The sequence below is a fragment of the Oncorhynchus clarkii genome, chromosome 1 (genome assembly GCF_045791955.1).
Source record: "Oncorhynchus clarkii lewisi isolate Uvic-CL-2024 chromosome 1, UVic_Ocla_1.0, whole genome shotgun sequence".
NCBI classification, from domain to species: Eukaryota; Metazoa; Chordata; class Actinopteri; order Salmoniformes; family Salmonidae; genus Oncorhynchus; species Oncorhynchus clarkii.
In genome coordinates, this window is record NC_092147.1 from 72,678,688 (window position 1) to 72,705,955 (window position 27,268).

Sequence of the window (27,268 nt, forward strand, 5' to 3'; positions counted from 1 at the left end):
TTGTCGTATATATTTACTTTATTTTTACTGTAGCTTTCGGCAAAGTGCAGAAACATATTCTTGGCAATAAATGTACAGACATGGTGGCGCAGGAGGAACTTCAGGTAGCTAACAACCAAAAGATTGTGAGTTAAAATCCTAAGTGAGGTTGAGTCGCGACTAATCAACATACATCGGCATACTGTCCTTTAACATTAACACCTTAATTTAGGTGTTAAAACACAGTAACTGGTTGTAGATTTATCGTATTTTCACCACAACTAGACACAAACCTCCAGTGTACCATCATACAACATTCTGAGAAATGAAATGTTGCATCCCCATGTTGTTTTCACATGTTGTCATGTTATCACATTAACTTGACATAAAATCATGTGTTCACATGGGTGACCACTGGTCTGTCTATCTGCAGTCCGGTCTGCTTGAAACAATAGATAAAGATAGGTCAGCAGAAATATATCTACTTTATTCACTGTGGAATAGCAAAGTATCCTAATGATAAAAAAAAATCATTCGATACTATATTAATGATCTAGTGTATTTCAGACACACATATGCAGGATTTACTATATTTTTCTTCCATAAAGCACACTCAACCAAGAACAGTCATAGTACAGAAACCCAGGTCAGAAAGTGAGAGACGACAGTGATAAAATAATATCACTTCAACTGCATTTTTATGCCATACTCTGACACATAGAACTCCCTTCATAGTACCCCTCAGTAGTGCTTTGTCCACTAGTTCTGGATATGATATCATCTATTAATAATGTATTGGCAATGGATTACATAAAAAGAGACCAGAAATAACATCCAATATTCATGCCCCCTGAGCTTGACTGTGTCCATTCCTTTTGGCCCATAAAACCTTACCCCATTTCCATATCCGCTGAGGGTCGCGACAGGTTTGCCGCACAAAGACTCACAGAACAGCTCAACTCAGGAAAAGGGCTGTAAAAATTGGGTGGATTTCTGAACCCTTATGAAACAGTACTCCTAGAAAGAAAGAAAAAAAAATCACATTTCAGCGCCTGTGAAAAACCTGGTACTGTATTTCTCCCTTTAATTGTGCCACTTCAGAAATTGACAGGCCTCTGAAACATTGCATGAATCACACAGTTATTGTAGTCCCCTTGTCTGGGAATGTTGTTACAACATCTGCATATTATAGAAAGTAATGGAAGTAGCAGAGGTGGCAGCTGCAAAGCAACAGGAAGCGTGACATTTTCAGTCAGAACCGCTGTACAAACCACTAACTGTCTACCAGCCATGGTCTTACAGTCGACACTGAGTGGGAGACACTGTGACAAACAGGCAGGGTCTGAGAGCTGTGTGTCCTAGGGGGGGTGACAGCACCAGTTTGACTGTCAATGAGGATCATTAACTGTGTGTTTTAAAGAAACCTGAACAGTGATTAGGAAGCTTGAGACAGGGTCCTCGATCAACTGACACAAAATTGTTCAAATACTCTTACCCCATATCCCTGAACTCCCCAGAGTATGTGCCTGGACCCTTACCTGTATCTTACTGTTCAGCCTTAAAACCTTTCTCAGCACCCAGCATGTAATTCCCCCCAATTCACTCAAAAAAAACTAGGGCACTATAAAAACATTATAATTTACATCCTCTAAAAGAACATGTCTCATAAATTGCCTACACGCTACAGAAAATACTATCCTTCATAGCCTTATGAAGACGTCTCCACCTAACACAGCGATGGCCAACAAAAGCCTGCGTGTAAGGGCCTTTCCTGAAGAGTCCTTGTCACACGCAGGTTAGCGTTTTTCATCATGCATCTTGTTCTGGAGGCTTTCGTGGTCACCAGCTAGCACGTCGTAAAATTTGATTTTAAACCTAACCTGAAAAAAGCAGCAACAACAAAAAATCCATAAATTTTTACACTATAGCCAATTTTCCCTTCGCAGCTGGCCTATCTAAGGAGAAATTCCCCAGTACTGCCTCCAGGACAAGATTCATGACAATAAATGTCAACACCGCGCCAAACCTCTGTGATTATCGTTGCTTTTTAGCAGAGTGTCCAGGCCTGCCAATACTGCTGTTCCATAAATGAATTTGGCCCTTCGTCAACAAATTACCTAACACGCAGAACTGTGTATGTGTCAGATTCAATTCCAACCCACAGGCTTTTGTAGTGCCATGGCAGGTTGACTTAATTATAAATCATCAATCATAATAAAATAATCACATCTATATTATTTTAAATAAAATATCTCAAACATTTTAAAGATACTGAGTTGTTACATGTTGTCATGTTTGATTGGGCCAGGTGTATTTATTATCAATGGATAATAATTAATCATGACTAGTCAGAGAAAGCTTTCCTGTAAGAGGAAACTCCAGCTCTACCAATCAAACACATATAACTGATCAACAATTATCTCTGGATGAGTCCAGAGCTTGACACATACAGTAGACCTGCATGAGTATTTGTATGAACATGGAATCCAATTTGTAACACACTTTACAACACAGTATAAATACTGTATACACTAATGTTATTGACTACTACTACATTCAGACAGACTTGTATATTACATCCAGATGCCATAGATACCCCCACTTCAATTTAAAATATAATTAAACTGATAGAATTACAGAAAAACAAGACACTAGACATTGGTCAATATCTACAGTGCATCTTCTCGAGTCATACAGAACTTCTAATAGGTAAAGTGTATTTCTCACAAGGCTGCAGACAGTATTTGGCACCAAGGCTCTTATTTTCCCTCTCCCTGATCCAGTCCACTCCTGTCCCAGACTCGTCATATAGATCGCAGTCTGCGGGGGCCAGAGGTGCTGACGGAGCCCAGATGCTCCCAGTCTGTCTGGGGGACTGGGGAGACTGGTGCCAGGGGGTCCTGGAGCCTCTGAAGTGCCGCCCCTTCGTCAACAGAACAAGGCTAGACCTGCACTTTCTGAGACACTCTGGTTCCCACTCTCTAAAAACTAGGCTGTAGTCATAGGTTAATAATACGTGAAGGAATACACGTCACACTCAGCCCATGTCTCTCCCTGCAGTGCATACAGCACCACACACGTTCACAAGTTCACACGGACAATCCCACACAAACACAAGTCTGAGTGTTCTGGACTATATGCTACCTTTTGGAGATTCCCTTATGGAAAAAATCTTGTGATCTTATGTGAAGTTAATGATAACATGAAACTACATTTGTGAAAACCTTTGAGCCCATGTGAAAACATGATCTCCTGTGAAGAAATAAATGTGACAACATGAAGATGCAAAATTTCAACATGTGATACACTATATATACAAAAGTTTGTGGACACCCCTTCAAATTAGTGGATTTGGCTATTTCAGCCACACCCGTTGCTGACAGCACACAGCCATGTAATCTCCATAGACATACATTGGCAATAGAATAGCCTTATTTGAAGAAGTCAGTGATTTTCAACGTGGCACTGTCATTGGATGCCACCTTTTCAACAACTCAGTTCGTAAAATCTCTGACCTGCTAGAGCTGCCCCGGTCAACTGTAAGTGCTGTTATTGTGAAGTGGAAACATCTAGCAGCAACAACGGCTCAGCCGCGAAGTAGTAGGCCACGCAAGCTCACAGAACGGAACAACCGAGTGCTGAAGCACATAGCGAGTAAAAATTGTAACACTCACTACCGAGGTCCAAGAACTGTTTGTCGGGGGCTTCATGAAATGGATTTCCATGGCCGAGATCAGTGTGGAAGAACTTGACTGGCCTGCACAGAGCCCTGACCTCAACACCATCGAACACCTTTGGGATGAATTGTAACAAGGTCTGTTAAGTATTACCGCCACAATGGTGGTCACGAGTCATGAAGGAAGTCAAAGTCCACGTGACCGTTTAGTCACATAACTAGGCTTCTCCAAGCTCTGATGCTGCTGATGGTCATTAGTAGCCTACCAAACTTGCTAACTGCCTGGTACTCAGCACTCTACCGTCCCGCTAATCCCTCTGACATCAATGCAAATGTAATCGAAAATCTAATCAAACATTTCATGAGTGCCCATGAGCTCATGTTGCGCAACATTTCTATAGGCTATGCAATTGCGCAAGAAAACAGAGTGATGGTCTCTACTAAAAGGAGGATCCCATCAGCTTTCTATAGACTAGGCCTACTTTCTTAACTTTCATAATATTAAGTACATTGTTTATCTTTACAACAGGACGTGACATTTAAACTGGACCAACTTGTCCCGATTGGTATTTTTAAATCACTGATGAATGATCTTGAGGCTGATTCCCTGACCTGTCAATGTTTTTCATTTGCTGTTTTTGATTTTGTTATACTCTTGTGAATTTTTTACTAGATTACTTGTAGTTTTTCATGTTATTTGTCTGTAATTTTTGTAATGACTTGGTGATGCCTATCTTGGCCAAGACGCTCTTGAAAAAAAGATTTTAAATCTCAATGAGCCCTTCCTGGTTAAATAAAGTTTAAATAAATACATAAAATTAAAATTAAATAATGCCACGGAATGCTTAGCAAATCTTGTCTGCTAAATGAACTAGTGTAGCCCACAGCCATTTGACATAGCCACATCAGGACCTAACATATTTCTTCCGAAATAGACTACATTTTCTTCAAATCATGTTTCTTTAGACCTGTCTAAAATAAATCATGGATTTATTGTGAATGTGTTGGCTATATTACATGGATTTATTAGACTTTTTAAAATGTAGATGTTACAAAGGGCTGCATCAGTGGCTTGTAGGCTGTGGAAGCCAGGACATGCTAAATGTGTTTATGTTAATTAAAGGTAAAATACTGTGAGACCGACAGTTATCTGCTTCACAATCACCGGCTGACGAAATTTCGCGACCGCCACAGCCCTAATTGTAACACCGACTGCGAGACAGGCATAATCACCCAACCTCACTAAATGCTCTTGTGGCTGAAAGGAAGCATGTCCCCACAGCAATGTTCCGACATCTAGTGAAAAGCCTTCTCAGAAGAGTGGAGGCTGTTATAGCAGCAAAGGGGGGACCAACTCCATATTAATATCCATGATTTTGGAATGAGATGTTTGACGAGCAGGTGTTCATATATTATATGTGACAACATTTGAGTGTTTTCACATGTGAAACTGCAATTCCACGTGAGTTAGGTTTACACATGTGAAAATGCAAATGTGATTTTCACATGAAAGTTTTTCACATGTAAATCTGCAATTCACATGAGAGGTAAAAATATTTTATCCTACTCACATGTGAAAAGGTGGTGAGCTCAACATTTTATACATATGAACATATGGTTTCACATGAGAACAACTGACCTCACATGTGTCTCTTTTGTTTTCACATTAACATTTCAGCTCAACATGTGAAAACAGCTATTTCACATAATATGATCACATTTTCACATGTGAAATAGCTGTTTTCACAAACAAGAGACACATGTGGGGTCAGTTGTTCTCATGAAACTTTTGTAAGGGAAGTAACTAAATGGTATGGGTGTTTTAAGGTAAGTGGTACACTGTTAAGATAAATTAGTGTAAATGTCTTTATTCAACATGATAACTTAGTGCTGACTTTTCAATATGATCCAACCTGGGACTTGAACTCACAACCTCTGGATTTAGAGTATGCTGATCTTTCTACTGTGCCACAAAGTATGTAGCACTCACTGAAGTCCCCTACAGATTCAATACCTATAATACATATCAGCCCTTAGAAACAGAGTGCCATCTGCACTGCAATTTTAGTTATCAGCTAATCTGACTATTCTCTCATCATTGCTTTAATTGACTTATTTCAGCAATTTGAGGGTTTTCTGTATAGTTGTCTAATGTTGGTGGGGCATATCGTTTGGTTTTAATGTTACTCCTGAATCACTATGATAAATATAACAGTTTTTCTTGAGTGTATTTTTTAACAAAGCTGAGGTTTACTTTAAAGTCCAAAGTGTAGGAATACAGGTGAAATCAGTTATTGACGCAGATATGGTGGCGTAGCAGGAAGATCGGGATACTATGAACCACAAGGTTCTGAGTTCAAATCCCAGATAAGGACATGTTGAATAATAATCACTGTTTGAATAATAAAAACAGTGTGAATTAACATGCACAACATGTTGAAAACACTGCAACGGCATGACATCTTAACAACTTATTTTGGTTTGCAGAGGGCCTGTGAAATCTCATGAAATATCATCACATGATTTCACATGTGAAGCAAAACATGGACATTTTCACATGTGAAATCATGTGGTTTTTCCATAAGGGTTAACATTATGTGTGACATTGCAGATGATACAACGTGTCCACTGCCAAACTCAGACCACATCTGCATGGCCTTGCCCCTGCCTATCTACATCCGCAGTGTATTAGACTGCTGGAGCAGCAGCTGTGGAAGCTGGTCTGGCTGCATGGTGCCTTGGTGTCAGGGCCTCGGAGAGGCATCATGACAGAGGGGGAGGGAACATGATAGGGCAGTGGAGCCCAGTATAATATCGGTCTGTTGGTCAATGCTTATCTGCATGTGTAATACTCTGGAATCTCAAAGGCATTATACTGCCTCTGGCTGGGCGCTGTGTTCTAGTTCTACTAACATGTTGAGGCACTAGAATACACAACCAAACGGTATGTGTAAGCCTACCGTGTAAAATGAGGCTGCTGGACTGATGTACATATTGCATGATAGGTAAGCAGAGAAGGACTTTTATAGAAATTGCCGATGTGAGTTGTGACTACACTGGTATGTGATGGATTAGTATAGGGAGTAACTATGGTCGACTGTGTGAGGTTGGAGCACAGAGTGTCTGTATTTGATGTGGGGGCAGACAATTACTGTGTTATGAGGAGGGATGGCAGGATATGAGATGGGAAGTAGGGAGTTACATTAGAGACAGCATATAACTTATGAAATGGAATGGTGTGAAATATTGTTACAGAAGCCAAAATACATCTTAACAGTATCAGCAATGATTAATTCAGCCTGACTTGGTCACATCCTTGTAATAACGATGTGAATGCCACCGACCCTTTCCTCGGGCCTCCAGAAGCTCTTTTGAGTGTGTGTGTGTGTGTGTGTGCACGTGTGTGTGTGTGAGGGCGTTAATAAATGTTGAATCAAACGCTGCACGAGACACCCACACTCCTTAAGGGTTGCCCATTAGCGGTGTGTGGGTGTATGGGGAGTTTATCAGTGTCTGGGTGATTTATGAAGTCAGACTCAATATCATCCACTTTACCCCCACACACATGCCTGCACACACACACTGACACACAGACACACGCACACACACAGAAGCAAATATTAGGACAAAATTAGAGGTTTCACAGAGATTAACAGAGCGTATAATAAAATAGTAGTCTCAACCGCTTTTAATGGTGTCCATAATTCCATTATAATTCCATTGAATCACATGGCCAGGATGATACTGAAACAGAGTACTTGCACATGCATGATACTAATAAGTTATCAAAGTGCATAACGCATTTCTCTCTGATCCCTGAACTGTATCGGCCAAACTACTCACACATCTGCTAATCTGTCAGCCTGTCTCTCTGACTAAATACATAGAACGTATCGTTTACCTTTTACTCCCTCTGTTGTGTGGTGTAGCCTATTACATAGACTTGACTTAGCCACAAGCAAAGAGGGCGCTTACAGTGCACTTCAGAGTGTGCTCCTTTTAAATATGATCCCCTGGTGGCTCTGTCACAGCAGCCTTGGTTACGGGCTGACTGTAGCCTGTAGCCACCACAGGCATCATTAGTCCTGTGTGAAACCACACACTGAAATGCATTCTTCATCTGACGGTCTACAGCCTTCTGCCTGCCTGCTTCAACATCGAGGCTGGAATTGTGCTCTGATGGCACAGTGCTGTAAGTGAGTCCAACAGTACAGCAGAGACGCATTCAAAGATGCTTCAAAATGTACTACAGTTCAGTAGACATTGATTAATCAGTAAAAGTCAGTGAGATACTGGTTTGCAAAAATAGAATAGCAGAAATTATATAATGCATAGATTAAAATGACAGTCAATCTAATCCTCACAGAAAAATGTCCATGCACTCTTTACAAGGCTGCTTTCATATACCTCGCTGTCAGGAAAAATATATAATTTATCTCAATGGCATCAAATTGGAAATTGATCCCATTGTTCAACTGAAGAATTGAAAGCTGCGTTTGTATGCCTGTTTCCCGTTCTACACTGCCCTCTAATGGAAATCATCATTTTTACAAGAAAGAAGCTCTAAAATTATTCTCTGAATGGTGCTTCAAATTTCAGCCATATTTGACATGGCTAACTGAACACAATAACATCTATTGCAAACTATATCTCCAGTTTGTTCCGGTATAACTACAACATTTTAAATAATTAAGTGACTGGTTATTCAAGATGAAGCTTTTTAAACTTTAAATGTATTTATAAAAAATAAAAATAAATTTCAACACTGTCGTTGAAGGTGAATCTTAAATGAAGAAAAACTAATGACTCACAAACAATTTCAAGCCTTTTTCCTGGATGTTGAACAAAGCATTCACTTGGCAGGAAATACAATAACCAATGAAAGGTACAAAGAGTGATTTAGCATAGGGAGGAAAACGATTCAAGTGACATATTTTTGGGGAAATAATTATTTAGAGAAACCATTCCAACAATAACTGGCAACCCAAACTGGCACCCATGGGAACATATGTTTGTAATTCCTAATGTTCAATGTTAAAGTTATTTTAGTGCCTTCTAATTTCAGACCAACATTAACTATACAGTATGATTAGTAGAACATAAGACCAGTAGTATTGGCATACACATAGTTGTTCTTTATGGGTGTGATTGTCCTGTCTTGTCCCGCTGCAGTATAGTTAGAATCTATTTCACTGTGCTGCCGGAATGCAGAAAGCGTTGTTACTGCCGTTCTGAAACTGAGGGTCAACTAGGGGGGGGGGGGGGGGGGGGGGGGTAGACTGAGGCCTCTACACTAACCCCCCTAACACCGCCACTCCCTTAAACCTCCACTTTATTCTTTCACATGAATTCAATTAGAACACAGACTGGACAGTTGGACAAAGCAGAACAGAAGCAGATATAAAATCAAAACATGAAAGCTCTCCCTTGGGTTATAGACAGCATTTTCAAAATAAGGCACAGCTGACACACATTTCAACTGTGAAGCCGCCCCATGTGCACATGTCACGCAACTATGTACAGGTTTCCTCAGCTGTGGTTCATTGTTGACATCGCATCTTGCTTACTGTTGTATTTCACAAAGCAGGATAAAGGAGTTAGCTTGCTTACTGTGATAAACAGTCAAAAATAATAGTTGGTGTTCACTCATATAACACAAAGAAAGCTCTTAACTGCTTCAGGAAGTACAGTGGTTTCAGAATGGTTATAGAAGTTGTCTGGATAACACGTCAACACTGCTTTGTAAAATATAATCCCACACTGGTCTTACTATATCACATCATTGTGCTTCAGTCTTCCTCTTTGACCTTCTCGTGGGTGAGCAGCCATTGCTTGAGATGGTTACCTTTGCCGCCCATGTACATCCCACTCTGACCACTGCTGGAGATGACGCGGTGGCAGGGGATGAGAAGAGGCACCTGAGGTGAAGAGATGAATAAAAATAGCATATTTTGGCAATATTGGGGGTACAATTGGTTGAACAAGCCTCTCCTTATGTTTCACACCACTAGTTATGAAGATAATACGTCCATGTCATAACAACGTTTAGTCAAGTGACGTGACAATTCAGGGACCGCATTCTCATGTTGACACAGACAGACACTGTGAATGTAGCATAATTGTTGATGCTTTGATAACACAGAACCACTGAGGCATCCCTGATTTGCTATATATGAAAACATGATTCTACAACATTTTCCCTTCATTTGATCATGTAAAAAAGCCACGTCAAAAGTGTCTTTGTTTGATCCTGAATGGATCCACATTGAACGTGAACTCTCAGTCTTTGGTTATAAATGATTTTTGACTCTTTAATAGTATAAAGCAAAGCAGCAATCAAAAATTAATGGGCAAAAACACCAGCAGGATGAATATTCAATGGAGAGGGTGTCAACATTAAGATCTGATAACCCTGTGATCATTAAAAAGAGGAAGTCGATGGTGCGTTTACTCTTGTTGCAGACGACTGCCAGGGGGTCTGGAGTTCTTTGTAAACTAAATGACTGGTGAAGGATAAAACAAGTGAGAGTACACAAGTTCATTCATTGTGGAATCACAACAGGAATAGTGGCAATAGGGCGGGCACTTCATAACAGTTGTTTGCATTTTCAAACGTTAGCCTAGCTTACATCGAGTTGCTCTTTTGCCGCCTGTATATTGCCTGCATATTACCTGGATTTTGCTGTCATGATCAAATATTAAAAACATGTTATTAGTAATTACATATTAGCTGGCATAGCCCTGTAATTTAACTAGATTTCACTAGTTCAGGGTTGGTTGTCACAGTTTGATGGCTGTACCTTCAGCCCTTCTCTTACTGTAGGAAATCCTGTGTGTTTTAAATCGATCATTAAAACCACTCTCATGTCAACAGCAATAAAACTTTCAGACCCCAGATTAACCTTACTGACAGAGGGAAGCTTCAACGCTATGTGGATCGATACTGGGTTCCCCGGGTTTGAAGAGCAGTCTAGGTAGGGTACTCTCAAGGCCTTTGGATCAGCCTCTTCACTCGGGGAAAGAACACTAAAGCTTATCAATACTCAAATCCTGGTAAAGAAGTGCCACAGAGAGGCAAAAATCAATACTTTCCAGAGCTTTTCACAGCTGAAGCCCAAGTGTATCAGCAGTACTGACAAGTAATTGACATTGAGAGGATCTGATTCTAGATCATGAGCCAAAAGGCTAGACTCTTTATTGTTTAACTGGAAGGTAGTACTCTAGAATGTAATCGTGAGTAAGGGTACTTTTAGTGCATATTACAGTGTAACATAACACATAATATTGTACTTATTTTTCCATACATTTAGACTTTAAAACATACATTGGTTACTTTGTAAAAACACAATGTGTGTGTCTTCACAAAACTACTATTACTACTACTGCTGTGCAGTGCCTCCAACACATGCCCACAGCTAGCCGATTAAACTCAACTCCACGATTTACGATGGAGTTGACTGGCGACGAGTGTGAGCCGACTGGAGCTCTGATGTCACATAAAATGAACGACATTGTTCTGTGATATTGCGGCTATTTTTGGGGTGCTGAAATCAGTAGTTTTTGATTTTAAAAAGTAATCTTATGTGAAGTCGGAGCTCCAGTCGGCCTACACTAGTCTCTGCCCAACTCCATCGCAAATCGTGGAGTTTAGTTTAGTCGACTAGCCCACAGCACTACATGGGCAGAGCTAAACGGGCTTTGATCAAAGGTTCTGATCAAAAGCAGACACAGCGTTTTCCCTCTAGCTTTTCATTTTGTACAGACTGAATAAAATCACCAGTAAAAAAGATAGAGGATATGACTGGTTTCCTACAAGAGCCATACATTTGAACATAGCCTTTACAATAATGCAGATACTCATAATAAAATTCATGATTGAGTTAAATTCTTATTTTGAATAAATCATCATTTAAAAAAAATGCAACCTTTATTTAACTAGGCAAGTCAGTTAAGAACAAAAATAACAAATTCTTATTTACAATGACGGCCTACACCGGCCAAACAACACTGGGCCAATTGTGAGCCGCCCCATGGGACTCCCGATCACGGCTGGATGCTAAAGCTGTCTGTGCCTTACTGAAGCTGTACTTGTACTTAGTACCCATGTACTTGATACCCACTACTAAAAGAGGTATACCTTTGGTAAAACTAAAGCCAACTGTGGTGTCCTGACTACTTATGGCTAATCTCAGAGGAGTGTACGTGTCAATCAAAGAGAGCCCTACTGACCGGGTTCCTCCTCATGGCCCCTCCTACAGCTCTCACGGCCCTGGGGTTTCCTGCCATCTCAGCCAGCCGCTTATACGACACCGTCTCTCCCACCTTCACGTCCCGCACAAGAGTCTGCAGAACCCGGCTGGTGAAGGAATCTGCAAGATAAAAGAGAAAGAGTAAAATAGAGGGAGTGAGTCGGAGGTATAAAGGTAGAGACTGACGCATAATTAGTCACAGTGCAGTAAAAAGTGATTTTCCTGTATTTTATATATTTCATATTTCACACTATGATGTTGGAATAATATAGTGAAATTGTGAAAATTATGATAATGCCCTTTTAGCTGTTTGAAAAGACCGCCTGAAATTTCAGCCTGTTTTGGTGACATCACCAGGCAGTAAATTAGTTAAAACTGGAATATGGTAGTACGTACTGCCCAGTCCATCACTGGGGCCAAGCTTCCTGCCATCCTGGACATCTATACCAGGCGGTGTCTGAGGAAGGCCCTAAAATATGTCAAAAAGACTCCAGCCACCCTAGTCATAGACGGTTCTCTCTGCTACCGCACGGCAAGCGGTACCGGAGCGCCAAGTCTAGGTCCAAAAGACTTCTTAACAGCTTCTATCCACAAGACATGAGACTCCTGAACAGCTAATCAAATGGCTACCCAGACTATTTGCATTGCCCCCCCCTTCTACGCTGCTGGTACTCTCTGTTTATTATCTATGCATAGTCACTTTACCTCTACCTACATGTACATATTATCTTAATTCCCTCGACTAACCTGTGGCCCCGCACACTGACTCTGTTCCGATATCCCCTGTATATAGCCTCACTACTGTTTTTATTGTTGCTCTTTAATTGTTTGTTATTTTTCTACTTTATTTCTTTCTTTTTTACTTCAGTTAATTTTTGTAAATACTTTCATAACACTTATTTTTCTTAAAACTAGCATTGTTGGTTAAGGGCTTGTAGTAAGCATTTCACTGTAAGGTGACAAATAATGCATGTTGTATTCCACACGTGACAAATAAAATGTGATTTTATGTAACTTTTTGGGTGACCTGATCAAATTCAAACAGAAATGTGATTTATAGATCTGTCACTCATTGAAAACAAGTGTAAGCGGTAGATCTGTTCCATATGCTCAATTTCTATGCTTCCTGTGCTTAAGTTTTGTTTTTGCGTCTTTTACTTTCAGTTTTGTACACCAGCTTCAAACAGCTAAAATTACTTTATTTTTGGGTATAGTTAAAAATGCTTCAAAGAGCTTTAGATGGTACAATGATTCTCTACACTAATTCTTGCTTGTTTTGTAAAATAAACTGAATTAGGCAAACTAATAGATTTTAGCAACCAAGAAATGGCAGAGCGATGTCTGAATAGTGCATCTTTAATAGACAACTAAGAAAGAGCTTTCCAAACCTTTCTGCCAATAACAGCTACAAAAGAGAAAGAGTTTTACATGAAGGAAATTATTTCTGAAGAAGGACAATCTAGGTTATATTAGAGAAGGTCACAGCTACAATTATAAGGTCGCTCTTTCATTTAAAAGAATTAAGAGAGGCCAAATAGACACCAAATCTGTTCTAATTCTTTGAATAAAAATAATTTGAATGTTGCACACCATTTGTGGCAGTGGGATGACTTCGAGGTTAATAAGACTAATGTGTCCTTTTAATTGCTTTCTATTGAGAGTAGATTCATTATATCAGGCTCTCTTAAATAGTGGAATTCAGAAATGATTTGCAGTTTAAGAAGCCACATTAACAGCTTTGATTTCATTAACACTTGAGCGGTAGCATTATCTTCAGCTGTACTACCAGACTACTCTGATTACTTACAGTAGAAATGCAATATATTCAAAACTGATCTATTTTTACTCTGAACATTGACTATCTGTGTACAATTGAACCGTACCTTTGTAAAGTGAAATAGGGAACAGCTTAAGCTTGCTGGTCCTTTAATTCATGCATCCTACACAGTCAATTAGCCATCTACCATGCCATCTCATTCTGGTCTAAGAGAGCACATGACAAGTGATCTACAGTAGGTGAAATCACTCTAAATTGGCATTGTGTGAAAACATGTAACCCCCCCAGTATCTCTTCTACAGAGCGAACATCCTTCACTCCCTAGGCTCTCACCTTATAGTCACTCTCCGCTACACAAAGCCACGCCAACAAGGCAATTTGCCTAAACTGGGGGGAATAAGTGTAACACCTGAAGGGGATATATTTGATTGATGCGTACCCATGTGAGTTCTTTGTCTTCAACGAGGCCCGTAGGTACTGTTTAATAATTTTTCAGGTAATAATCACGCTGTCAACGAGCTGATGGGTTCTGACGAAGGCAGACTTCATGTAAAGAGGAGAGAGGAAGCTTTATCCTCAATTTTTAAATAGATTATTCTTGCTTGTAAATTATGGATTTGCGTGCATGGCGTGTGTGTTACATATTGATACCGCTGTGACTCTGGTGGCTAAACAGCACCACTTCCTGACTACAGATACAAATCAGTGTTTATGTACACATTATCGACAAACAACTAGTCAATGTCAAATTGACAGACTCTACATCATGACCGAGTCTATGTTAACTTGCACTATATGTCTTAAGTGAGTACACCCCCAGTTTCTTGGTCAAACAAGAAAAAGGTTTATACTGGTTCCACAGACATAAACCTACACATCTAGAGGTTAAACAACTCTGGCCTCAACAGTGTTGGAGAGTTTCACGAGGGTCACCTCAGGTGACCAGCAATGATTTGAGAGCGGTCCCTTAGCCCCATACTTCATAAAGGGCTTAATATGGTGTGTCTGGGGTCAAGACCCTGTTTAGATAGGGTCACACCGATGTCAATTGTTTAAATAAAAGTTGAGGGGCACCACTTACACCTTTACAGACATCCCATAATGATGTCACAGGTCATTACCTACCATAAGCGCAGGTGACAGGGACATTGGAGAGCCAGATTGGCTGGGACTAAAATCGATGGGTAGGAATGGATTATATGATTTTAAATCTATTGACGTTATTGTTCTTTTTAAATGTAATACTGTACATAAAATAATAAATCCAGTAGTTTATTAGCCGTTCATAATGTTGTGTAGGTGACTGTGTGGAACATTTGCAGACACTACATGAGCCTAGCTAACTAACAATGAGATTTGGAGAGATCATTTTCCAGTTGCTACCCAACCCTCTGTAGTTGTGAGCATAAAGTATAATAGTGGAAATGCGGCTCCCTCATTATCCTTTGTGTCTAATGGCAGGGAGGAGAGAATTTGGCTCCTAGTCAAAGTGTCTCCTGAGTCTTAGGGGATCCATACTTTTGAAGGCTGACGGGGTGTTCATGATTCTCTGATTATTCGATATTCTGAAAACGTTCATTTCCCTAATTCCTCTCCACATCACAGGGGCGGGTCCTGGAGAGTCTCATCTCGCACTGCGCTGTGCACAGAGGGAGGTTCAGACTCCTGCAGGAACCCAGTCATATGGGCTTTGAAGAGCGCCCTTCCCCCCTCCCCACACGTTCCCCGTGCCGCTTACCCAGACTAAGATCCTCTCGTCTTTTACATATGGATGTATAATTAATGAAAGAATATGCATCATTCTGAGAACCTGTGGTGTCTGTGTTTGAGGAGACACACACTCACTTTCTCCATCTCTTCTCGACCAACCAAAGTTTGTGTGTGATGTGGTGCATGACAGCGAGTGAAGGAAAACAAGTTTCACATCATGTCACCTCAACCGGGTTGTTACTTTACGCAAAGAAGCTTAATATTAAAAGTGGTTCCATTTTATATGAACAGAGCAAATGAACGTGACAACATTGAAAAAGTAGAGGCAATGATTCCTGTGAGAAGCTGTAAGTAATGTGACATTCAGCTTTTCTCACCCCAAAAAAACAAAGCCTTTATGTTGGACATGAGTCGTTCTAATTACTCTATGCATTTCATGAATCTCCTGAGGGCACTTAACAACAGGTTAGTATAACTAGCAATTCATTCAAACTGTAAACACATTCGTACCCTGCTCATAACCAGAAGAAAATGTAAAAATTCTGATGATCATCAAAAATATAGAAAGTGCATTTTCTTCCCTCAATAGACAAATACTCATGCTGCCTGCATTTAACATGTCTTCACTGACAACCGTTACAGCTATTGGACCACTGAGAGCAATTCACTCCTAGGCTACCATCTATTTACCCAACCTCAGAACAACAGAGATGTGTGTGTGTGTGTGTGTGTGTGTGTGTGTGTGTGTGGGGGGGGGGGGGGGGTTAACAGAGCACAATCATTTATTCAGATCAGGTACTAATGAAGAATTCCATCTATCCAGAAATTTAATTAAAACCCCAAAGACTTCAGATGAGATGCGATTTGAAAGAGCCCGGGGCGGGTACACAAGCACTTGGTGGTGGAGGGAATCACGCTGGAAGTTGATATCGTAATTGCTCCTGATGTATTTCTGCATTGCCTTTGCGGGAGCGTGGGACTCGTTGCAGTATACAGAGTCTCAATGGAGTACCTACTCATTGAAAATGCCATCACTCAAGCACTGTGTGGATCTGCATGAAATTAGACTGCAACTAAAACCTAATAGCAGGGGAAGAGTAGCACGGTTGTTGAGTACATGCAATGGAGTGGATTTGAGTGCTGTCATATTTTTTGGGTGTAGGTGCGCTTTATTTCCTCCTAAATTAAACCGCTTCGGAAAATGATCAGCTTCAATACAATAAGCATTCAGACTTAAAAGTCTAACTGACTGATTTGTCATTTTCTTGGAAATGATTTATGGTGTCTTATGGCATTATGATACTCATTTATTCTTGCAGAAAATGCTCTAATAATTGCCTACCTATGTACTGCTGCCTATAAACTATAAAATCACAGCTATTTCTTGAAAGCACACTAACTGTCCATTGTGAAGGCTCTCTTGTCCCCTGCTGTAGGTGACTGGTCAAGCCAACAATGCCCTCATTGAAACTTTACTAACATTCACATGTTCTCATTAAAAAAAAGCTTCCTGTCTGAACATGTCAAGAGTGGAATTTGATCAGTTTTCAAGAATGTGCCAAGAATCATGGGAACAGCGGCCAAGACTAACACGCATGGTAAGGGCTGCCACAGATTACTGAACCAAGTTACAGCTCCGGGTTCTGTTCTCTCTCTCTGCCATAAAATACTTCATTATAACACAGTGAGCCAGAGAGTGTAAGTGAGGTAACTGACAATTAAGAGTGAAAGCCTGATTCCAGTCATGGCTCTGAAAAAGTATTTATCCATGGCGACAGACCTCCATGCAGGGTGGGGTGATGAAAGACTGGGAGTGGGAGCCTCCCCACGGTCCACGGCTCGCTGAAGTAGGCCCGAAGCCATTCCACGCAGTGCTGCAACTCTGGGCCCATTTCCTCTTGGCCATTACTAACAGTGACCACACAGCTTAGGGAGGTGCCACCACTCCTGTGAGAGATATGAAGTAGAAGTAGATTAATAAGAAGTAGATTAATAAGAGGCCATTCTCGGTTAGACAGTATCATAGCATGTCATGTGTGTAATAAAAGTCATGAAGGAAAGGGCATGAATGATAGAGTAATGACAAAAGTGTTTCATTGTATGCAAACGGACAGAGGTTGTTGATGTGAATGAAACAGCTGAATAGTTTGGCATGACATCAAAAGCTAAGTATTTCATGCAAAAGTGTTATTGCATGTCAGTTGTCAAAAATAACAGGATTTACAATTATTCTTATGGCAGCAAGGCTCTAAAACTAGTTTAGTTTAGTCCCAGTAAACAAAGGCAGCATATCAATATAAAGGGGTGCCTACAAGCAACAAACAAAACTTGGACTTGCACCTGGGAAAGCACTTTGCCTATGGTTGAGCTAGCATCACTTAACGAAGATGAGGTTGCTCTGTGATGCTGACCAGCCTCTAGGTCCGCAAGTGGACTGACCCATATTGGACATGTAAAGACCCTACTGGGATAGCCATTTCTGAACATGTGCATTTCGGTAAAGTAGACCCCAAGCTGTGTTGCAGCTCAACACCGCCAATTCCATTAACTGGTGTATGGACGTGTAAATAAATAATGACACCATTTAAGTGCCTTTTTGGAAGATTGGTTTATCCTGTATAGTATTAATAATACACATTTAGTTTGTTAAACACAAAGAGCACATTTTTTCGAACCCCCAATACGTAAGTCAACATGGTGTACTTTTTAACACTGCTGCAGGAAACAGTTTGTGCAAAAAAACAAACATGAATTCAACATCCTTGGCTGAGGTTTACTAGCTAGTGTGTTATGGTGCAGTTCAGTTTTCAGAAAGCAGCAAACGCCTAGGTGTTTGTGGTTGTAATGAAACTCTCAGGGGTGCTATTTTACAGTAGGTGTGAACACTGTAAAAGGTGTAAATACTCATATCAAAATACACCAAACCACAGTTGAGTTTATAGTCAAGTGCTGACAACTCAGACACCTAGCCCTGGTCCAAGCCGAGACCCAGTCAAACAATGGCTCTGGCTCATAGCAATCTCTTTCGGCATGGGTGAGCGCCCAGCCAGCCCCTACTTTTCATTGTCTCTCCCTCACCCCCTTCTCCCCCTCCCCAATCGCCGCTCCCCCCTTCTCTCCTCATTTCTCCCTTCTCTGAATTTCTCTATTCCCTCTCCATCCCCATCCCTCTCTTTCTCTCAGTGAGGATGTTCCAGCCACTGCACACTGACAGCTCAGGGATATTGTTTGTGGAAATGTTCCTGTTGGACCCGCAGGCCTTACAATCTACTGGACAGAGGCTAGAGCACCTTTGCTTAAGGCATAGGACCTTTAACCTCCACTCACACTTTAGACCTGTCACTATGGCTGTTATCCCACAGGCCTCTGCTATAGACCCTCACAATGAGGGTGTATGAGTGATCCTACATTGAATTTTACATTAAGTACAAGTCAATATAATACAGTCAGCAAACATACATGTTATTGTGTAATTGTTACAAAGTTAGTTTAGCTGAAGACATATTGGGAGAGGCTGGGCGTTTGTACTCTTTATCGTCATATGCAATTTGTAAACTCAGATTAAGTACGAGAGCATCTCTTTCAACAGAAAAAGCAAATACATTTTTTTTTTACTTTATGGGAGGAAGATTAGAAACCATGACCTTGAAATGTGAGATCAGAGATATCCAATCAATGTCTTCAATGTTCTTCCAATTACAATAACACTCTCCCAGGAGAAATACTTGTGTCTTGAGATAAACAAAAAGAAAGCCAAATCGCACACAGCTTTTGTATACCAACCAACCCACAAATGAAGTGTTCAATTCCTGAAGGCCCTTTTAAAATCGCACAATTTTAATGTTACTTTTCCATAGTTTAGAACGGAATATTTTTAACATCCTGTGACCTGTTTTTTCCTTCGGTTATTCGTTTCCACAGGCAAGGGTTTGCGTCAGAGGACAACATATTTCCCTTGATAGTGGATTGTGAGTTGAAAGAATTTCTAATATTGTGCTCCTGTCACAATCGATTTGCAATTACCATAAATCATTGCTGTGCAGTGTGAGAGTCGTTTAGCACTCTACCTATTTTATTTGAGCTAATACAAATAATGAATTGAGCATGTATATAGTTATTAGGATGGCTATTTAATTTACCCTAGGATGAACAGAAAAAAAATAAATCAGGGAGCGATACCACATCAACAAAAATATTGTTGCCATGTTTTGTCAAAACTTATAGGTCTTCTACAGCATGACTTATGCTATCTACTGCACAGTATGTATCAGGGACATACTTTGGTGGGAGTATCTACTGTCATTAAAAGGAATTGCTTTCATCTAATTGTCGACATTGTTGTCAGAGTATTTTAGGAGGAGGAAAAACCTTCAGCTTTCATGCCTCCATCCTGTGAAGTGTGATCTTGCTTATCCTGTCTCGATTGGCAGCCACGTTTGGCACCACTTACCAGAGTTCTCCTTCACCAATCATGGCTAACATGGCAGGTCAGAGGATGAAACAGAAAAGGGCAAGACCGGTCCATATTTTCCTTAGCCTTACAGTAGCAGATACTTAACGCTGAGATGTTAGAACTCGAGAGAGCATGAAAACAGCCTGAAATGACTATCTAAAAAAGGAAGGCTTCAAGGCAAAGGGTGTGTTACAATTGTATGCCACTTGCTCAATGAAGCTCACTCAAGCAGTTGAAATTCCGCTGGTAGCCCACTACAGTATCTAGCTACAATAGCCACAGAGACAGTGAGGTACTTCAAGCTGGCTGTAGCACACGGCTTAGTAACCATGGACTCTAAGTAGACACACATTACCAGTGGCTTATTTCTTACTCTATCATCCATATACAACCCACTCAGCAATATGTATCTACATGGGACTAGTGAGCAGTTTTAAATAGTGTTTTCAGCCTCTAGTCTCCAGTGTCTTCCAAGGAGATTCTAATTACCAGAGTGGTACAGTAACAAGGCAGTGAGGGAGTAAATGTATTAAGGATCCCCTGGAATGTGGACCTCTGGAGCCACAACTGTCTATCCTGGGCTGAGAGAGAGGGACAGTGACCCTGCATGGATAGCCTCTGTCGAAATTTGACCATGTCAAGCACAAAGGCATTATGGGAATCCAGTGTCACCAAGTCCTAATTGCTGTCTGTGTTCGGAGCAAATGACTGCCTTGTTCCTCTGATTAGTGAGGAGGGTAATCTTCACCTGTGTATGCCAGCCCTGCTGAGGGCCCTTGAGTGTTAGCGCTTCGTCTTCTGTAATTTATTTTTAAATCAGTGCCCGTTCCCAGGAGTTTTGAGTGTTTTGTTGTGAACCGCTTACCATGATCCCCACCACCGCCCCCCTCACCCCTAAATCCTTGACTAAATCCTTGTTTGGTGCCGCAGGAAGATAAGCAAGAACAACACTTGGCCATAATTGACTCATACTTCTCTTCAAGATGTCAGAACACAACCATCTTCCTGCCTCAGTACACCATACACTGTACAGTGTTGAATAGCACAAATGTAGAATACGTTCAGTCTCAAAAACAAGCCACATGGCATCATGCTACCATCAAAAGTTTTCAGATAATGATAGAACATTCTGATCTAGAACGGCTTAAAGAAAATACAGCTTCCCTGGTTGAAATAAATCCAACATGAATCCAAACCGGCCTAACTTGAGATCTGTGCTCCCATTTTCACACAAATCTCAAGTTAGGATTCAGCTCTGGGTGAATCTACATTCACAAATGAATGGCTGTGTTGGGTTGTTTACAGGTAGTGTGTCAACACAGGTGTTGGTTTCCACAGGAAATGACACAGGCAGTCTGATTGGGGAAAGAGTCCCAGGAGACAGAGCTATAGGCACAGAGCACAGATGGGTCCAAGGGCCACGGGGAACTGCACCTTAATGAACCTGCAGCTGAGCACTAGGCCAGAAAAACAAAATACATCTACAGTACCTAAGGCCATTATAAAATCTAAATGCAAAATGATGACATAGTTTAACCAGCGTTTCCCAAACTCGGTCCTCGGGACCCCAAGGGGTGGAAGTTTTGTTTTTTGCCCTAACACTACACAGCTGATTCAAAACCTTGATGATTAGTTGATCATTTTAAATCAGCTGTGTAGTGTTAGGGCAAAAACCAAAACATGCACTCCTTGAGGTCCCGAGGACAGAGTCTGAGAACTAGTGTTAGTAGTATTAGTAGTGTGTTAAAACTGCTGTGACAGCTGGGGTATTAGACAGAATATAGCAGGCATGCTTAGACAGTTTGACAGTGAACATTTTGAGGGAGAACAGTTACAAATCAAACACTCAGCCTCATGTGGTCTATGACAATGGAGAGTGTAAGGTTATACTAGCTGGGGCTAAATAGACTAAAACACTGACAATATCCATTCCTCTTGTGTGTAACACAGTCAATCTCTCTTATGCTTTACTATAACAAGTATGGTGAGCACATTCGTACAAAATACTAATTACTCGTGTACTGTAAGGGTTTCTTGTCTCTTTCTCCTCTCAATGGGTGTTTCTTTTACAAGCAGGCCTGATGCTGAACAAAAGCATTTAAAAATCAGTGATTGCTTTCATCCATTTTAATTACATTCAGAAATGGCATTTCTGCCACATAATACACCCCTATTGTTTCAGAATTATCTGGCTCGGAAAAGAAAATCTACAATTTTTGATGATATTCCCGAGTTAAATCGCCTCTTGAAATTGAAATATGCTGTTGAAATATAAAATGAAGACAGCCTTTCCTGCTGATATACCACAAGCTCATTGGTTTTGTGCAGGGTGCTGCTATTATTATGCATATCCAGGTAGAAAGTTAATTAACCCAAAGCTTAAGCTAATTATGGTAGCAGAATGCTATCAACCAAATGCTTTCAGTCAGACAGCTGTCCAGAATTTCATTTGCTAATCATTTGTCTTTTGGAAGAGCATATGGTAGATTTCCCTGCTATCAGAGGCAAAACAAACAGATGAAAACAATTAACTAAAAACAATGTGCACTGTTGAAAAATCAGACACAGATTTATACAGCTTTGTGAGAGAGGAAAAAAGCTGGATTTATGGCATAGGGAAGTATAATGACAATTTTGGTTTGAGCCACTTAGGATTTCCGGCGCATCACATGATCCATGTGTGATGGGAATTCACATGCACAAATATATTGTTTATATCTATATGCAAATGAGACAGAGTGTTCATTGTTTATCCGTGTAGTATTAATGAGAATATCTATGGAACCATACGCGTGCCGGCCGACAGTATTTCTAACAGTTTCTGTTAGAGCACCACATTTTCTGTTTGTCCTACTGTATGTTTTTTGTTTTGTTAAAGCAGGAATATATATCACTTTAATACTTTACCTTTGAATTAAATCAATTATTGTATGCATTATTTTTGTTACAAAATTGCAGCATACTGGTAGCTGTTAAAGAATGATTGATATCAGTATCGCCTTGCAACATTATCAGGCAATAAAGACTACTCAAGAACTAATGCAACATGTCACACACAGGCATCTACACTACATTTCTATTGAGGACCTCACAAGCTAAATTGCTTTTTCCAGCTCTCCCACATCTCAGTAAGGTTGACAGAAAAATTGATCAAAGCATTGTAAAATAATATGCCCACAAAATGTCTTGGGGCTAAAAGTCCAGCCTTTTTCCATTTTTCACCCTAACAAAAAAAGTAGTCTGTGTTTTTCCTCTGTATAACATGTCTCTGTTTTGGGGTGAGAAGCATCATATTTCAGCTAATAGTAATCTCCTGTAAACAAAATGTGTATCATTTTTCAGTGAACAATGTTATGGCCATGTTAAAAAGGGAATGCTGGTTAACAGTGTGTTGGGTGGCTTAGTCCCCAACAGGGGTTGTTGAGATATAATGAATTTGTTCATCTGACGTTGCCTTCAGGGCTGTCGTTAGACTGGTGGAGGTTTATTTCAGCAAATGTTGCCTAGCCATATCAGTTAGGAAGCAAAAGGGGCTTGAGACGTTTCTATTAGAAAAGCTGACGGTCATGGTGTGTAAGCAATGCTTCAAGTGCATTTGTGTGACTATAATGTCATTTATCAATCACACTTTTTCAATATGGCAAATGCTTTGTTACCACTGCTGTTGTTTTGCACTGAACAATGCTAGTGCAAAACACTCCTGGACCAAAACCCCAAAAATTACACACTTTTTGGAGAATTATAAATCTTGAGGAAGACTGGCTTAGGCAATTGGATTCTTTTTGCTTTGTTTTGCCATTTTGATGCTAATTGTATAGGCTACTTTACAATTAAGTTGTTGCTGACATACTCAAATAATTTATCAATGCCAGTATTTAACTGATCGCGATAGCATTCAAACATTATCCAGATTAAATCCTTACTTGTTCTTACATTTGGGAAGATACATCGCAGCCTAATAGAAACTACTCTGATGACCGACATAGCAAATTATATTAAACGCAGCATCTACTGATGCAAATCATTAAATTCATTTGCATATTCTCACTGAACCTGAACACACAAATTAAACCACATCCAGAACGAGGGGCAGAAAAGGTGCTTGTGCATGGTTACAGGACATATTCGATAATCACATTCCATATTATTAATTTCTACACTTCTGCTGATTAACAAGTATAATGTTTTTACTGCTTGATGAATTTTAAGGGATGGGAGACAGCTAGGTAGCAGACATATTGATTTAAAATATACAAGGGCATTAATATGTTTCCATAAATTACAGTTTTCCATACATTACTAAAAGGGTGACTTCCTTTTTGGTGAATGTGAAAAAGCTTTCATTTCCCAAACCAATCAAGTTGATCAAATTTGAATCTGTGATACAGATATTATTACATATTTAATTTCCATCTAATCAAAACCAATTTGAAATGTAGGGCATGGACCTGAAAATTGGAATTTGTTGAAAATGAAAGACTACATACTTATTTATGCAGATTTGAATCAGTTCCAATCATTCAAGATTGCAAATAGTCAATATTATTGAGCAATGATTGCTCTGAAATCCCACTGTACCTGTTTGAGGAGTGTAAAAGGGGTTTTCTAGAACTGATAAATATCAGTTCTAACTAGGAAGCAAAATACATACCGGTATACAGTACAGAAAAGGCCATGTTCCCTATGCCCTTAGCTGGCCCTAGTCTTCCACTCTAATAGTCACCCCTGTTGGTAATAAACAGTTAGATTTCAGAAGATCTCAAATATACTGCAGGAATAATGTGCCATCAGAAATCAAATTTCAAGCGCAACTGTATTCTAGTGCCCCTCATATTTCTAGTGTCTCCTATATTTTGCCCAACTTTCTTTGGGATATTTCTTAGGGGATCAACAAAAATGCCCCTGCTTCCAATGAGGAATTGGGAGCACTCGATCACACGGGTGGATGCTGTCTGCCTGTAAATTGCACACCTTTGTTTAGAATGTCGGTGGCTATACAGTACAGTACCTTTCTGCAGGTGGAACATCCATTAGGATCTGGATGGTGTGCACACCATTTTCACATCCGCTGACTTGGATCTTTCCCAGGGGACTTTGCAACGAGATGGTCCTCTGTCTGCACTGACTCAGACTCTTCATGTCATTGCCCTGGTAGGGAAACATATGCAATGTTGTATTCATGTAGGTGGCTAAATTTCAGATTTTTTTACACATTCTATATTGAAGGAATTGTTGTAAAGCAAGCAAGCCACGTACGAGTCAAATGTTAATGATTTGTACACCTACCCTTGAAACAATGTCATGATGTGACATGATCCTTACATTAAAATCCTGTATTTCTTTGTTTTATGGAGAAAAAAAAAACTATCTGCCCATCTAACCAATAAATCGCTCGTTTTTTCCCCGCATTTATTTTCTATATATCATATAAATGAGAAAAACAATGCAGTATGTTCCCTTGTCTGGTGAGGGATTCCCTAGATAGCTCAACATTATTTTCAATCCATCATTTTTGGTTGATGGCCGGGATGTTTTCCTAGCATTAAATTTGTTCCTTAGGGTGCAACTCCAAGGGGATTCCGGTTTCCAGCCCTTAACAACAGTGAAAACGTGCAGCTTTTCTGACGACTGAGATGGATTTTGGCAATAACCAGACAGCACTTTATTTTTTATTTTTACTTTGAGGGAAGGAGAGATGATTGACTATGTTATATTGCGACTTTTTGAGGTATGGGGGTTATAATACATAAAGGTCACATTGATTCCAAGAAATCTCTATTTTCTATACAGGCCTGCACATCAGTTATAAAGTCTAGAAATAACAATGGGTTTACATTTCCCCATTATCATCATGCACTTGTTAAAGTAAACAGGAGGTACAGACAAAAACATAACCATGATACAATAATTTGTTGCTGTCATAATAATTTAAGTGATTTAGATCTGTTTAACTGGACCTATAGCTCAATTCCCTTCCTCTCTATCTACAGTAACCACATAATAGCTTCCAGGAAAAAGGAGAGCACGTAAACTCCACCCTAACTATTCCAGCAACTCCCAGGTTGGGGGAGGGGAGAGGGGGGGGGGGGGGGGGCTATGAACTAAGACAATCAAGCTGCAATGTTGCAGAGCAGCGCCCACAATACCAAACCAAGCAATGAAACAGCTTTGACACTGGGGTACTTTACACATATGACACACGTACAATATTTTAATCCTAAACAATCTAAGGGTATCGTAACCAAAAATGTAAAATGATAAGGAGGAATATAGAGTTCAGCTGTTTGATGTGCTGATTAGGCCTAATAGACATTTTATATATTTGGTGCAAATAACTGTGTATGCATTTAAGTATAGCTTACAGTATACTATGCTTATTTAGCCTATTTGTACACATAATGAACAGACAAATCCATACAACTAGTCTAACACTGTGTCAGTGGTCAGCGAGACGAGATTTGGATGGCCTCGCGAGACTAAATAATGCGCTAACTACTCTGGAATTCGCGCGCATACTGTCCCTACCCTGAACATGACCCTAACCATTTCAAATCTCAACTACATAGGGGAGTCACAAGGACGATGCAGATATTAGCGAGGAAATGAGGCGCGCAGCACACGTTGATATCTTCTAACAACAAAAACATTTGCAAACATGCAAGGCATGTATGTGTACGTGTAGTAATATTGACAGTAGCCTAATATATTGTCAGGAAAATAACAAACAAGAACGTAGCCTACAACTTTATATAATGCCCAAATGCTTCCAAATACTTGCCTGCTCCATGTAACAATGTGTAGTTGTTTCTCTTCCTGGTTTCTCCCACAACGTGTAGGAGGCAGCCAATCAAAAGAGGCAAACGGCTGCATCTACTTTATCTTTACTCCGTATTTGGACAGACATGCTTCTCCCAATGCCCCACAGCAAATAATGCAGCTATACTACTAAAATCACACATGCACTATAGTATTCAGTTAATATACAATGTGTCATCCTTGTGAAGGCTGTATGCCTAATCAAACTTTTAAAAGCAGGTAGGAAAAAAATATAGTTAAACAAATCTCACCCACTAGAATACTTAAATGAAAATATTTGTGACACCCACAACTTTCCTGGTGCTTCTTTGATCCACTCATAACTCACGTATCTTCATGAGCTTGCAGCAGCTAGGTAGCCTACTCTCTACACTTTCTCTGTACTATATTTCCATGCAAGTTTCCAATTGAGCTTCTGTGGGTGGCAAGCCAGGCAAGGCCCACACCCCACTCAGTGGTAAGGGTGGGAGCGGGGAGAAAACGCCACCCCTGCAGAGAACATTTTCAAATCTTTGAGGATTTCCGTGCCATCTGGACCCTCTGCCAGTCTGCCCCAGATAGCAAGGGTTGGCAGCGCTACCCGACGGTGCAATATGGCTCTCTCTAAT

At 40.2% G+C, this 27,268-nt stretch overlaps 1 protein-coding gene across 2 annotated transcripts; it reads right to left on the reverse strand.

Annotated features, from left to right (window-relative positions):
* LOC139411837 (O-6-methylguanine-DNA methyltransferase) lies at nucleotides 1–26,672 on the reverse strand. 2 transcript variants are annotated; one of them, XM_071158589.1, is made up of 6 exons: nucleotides 26,623–26,665; nucleotides 24,853–24,992; nucleotides 17,172–17,338; nucleotides 11,885–12,024; nucleotides 9,426–9,573; nucleotides 1–996 (listed from the first exon to the last, which is right to left on the reverse strand). In XM_071158589.1, the coding sequence occupies exons 1-5, from the start codon at nucleotides 26,629–26,631 to the stop codon at nucleotides 9,445–9,447; spliced, it is 585 nt and encodes a 194-aa protein (XP_071014690.1). In that variant the 5' UTR covers nucleotides 26,632–26,665; the 3' UTR covers nucleotides 1–996; nucleotides 9,426–9,444. The 2 variants fall into 2 exon arrangements, with proteins under 2 accessions (XP_071014690.1, XP_071014683.1); XM_071158582.1 differs by lacking the exon at nucleotides 1–996 and having other exon boundaries at nucleotides 7,290–9,573; nucleotides 26,623–26,672.
* Between the last annotated feature and the right edge of the window lie 596 nt (nucleotides 26,673–27,268).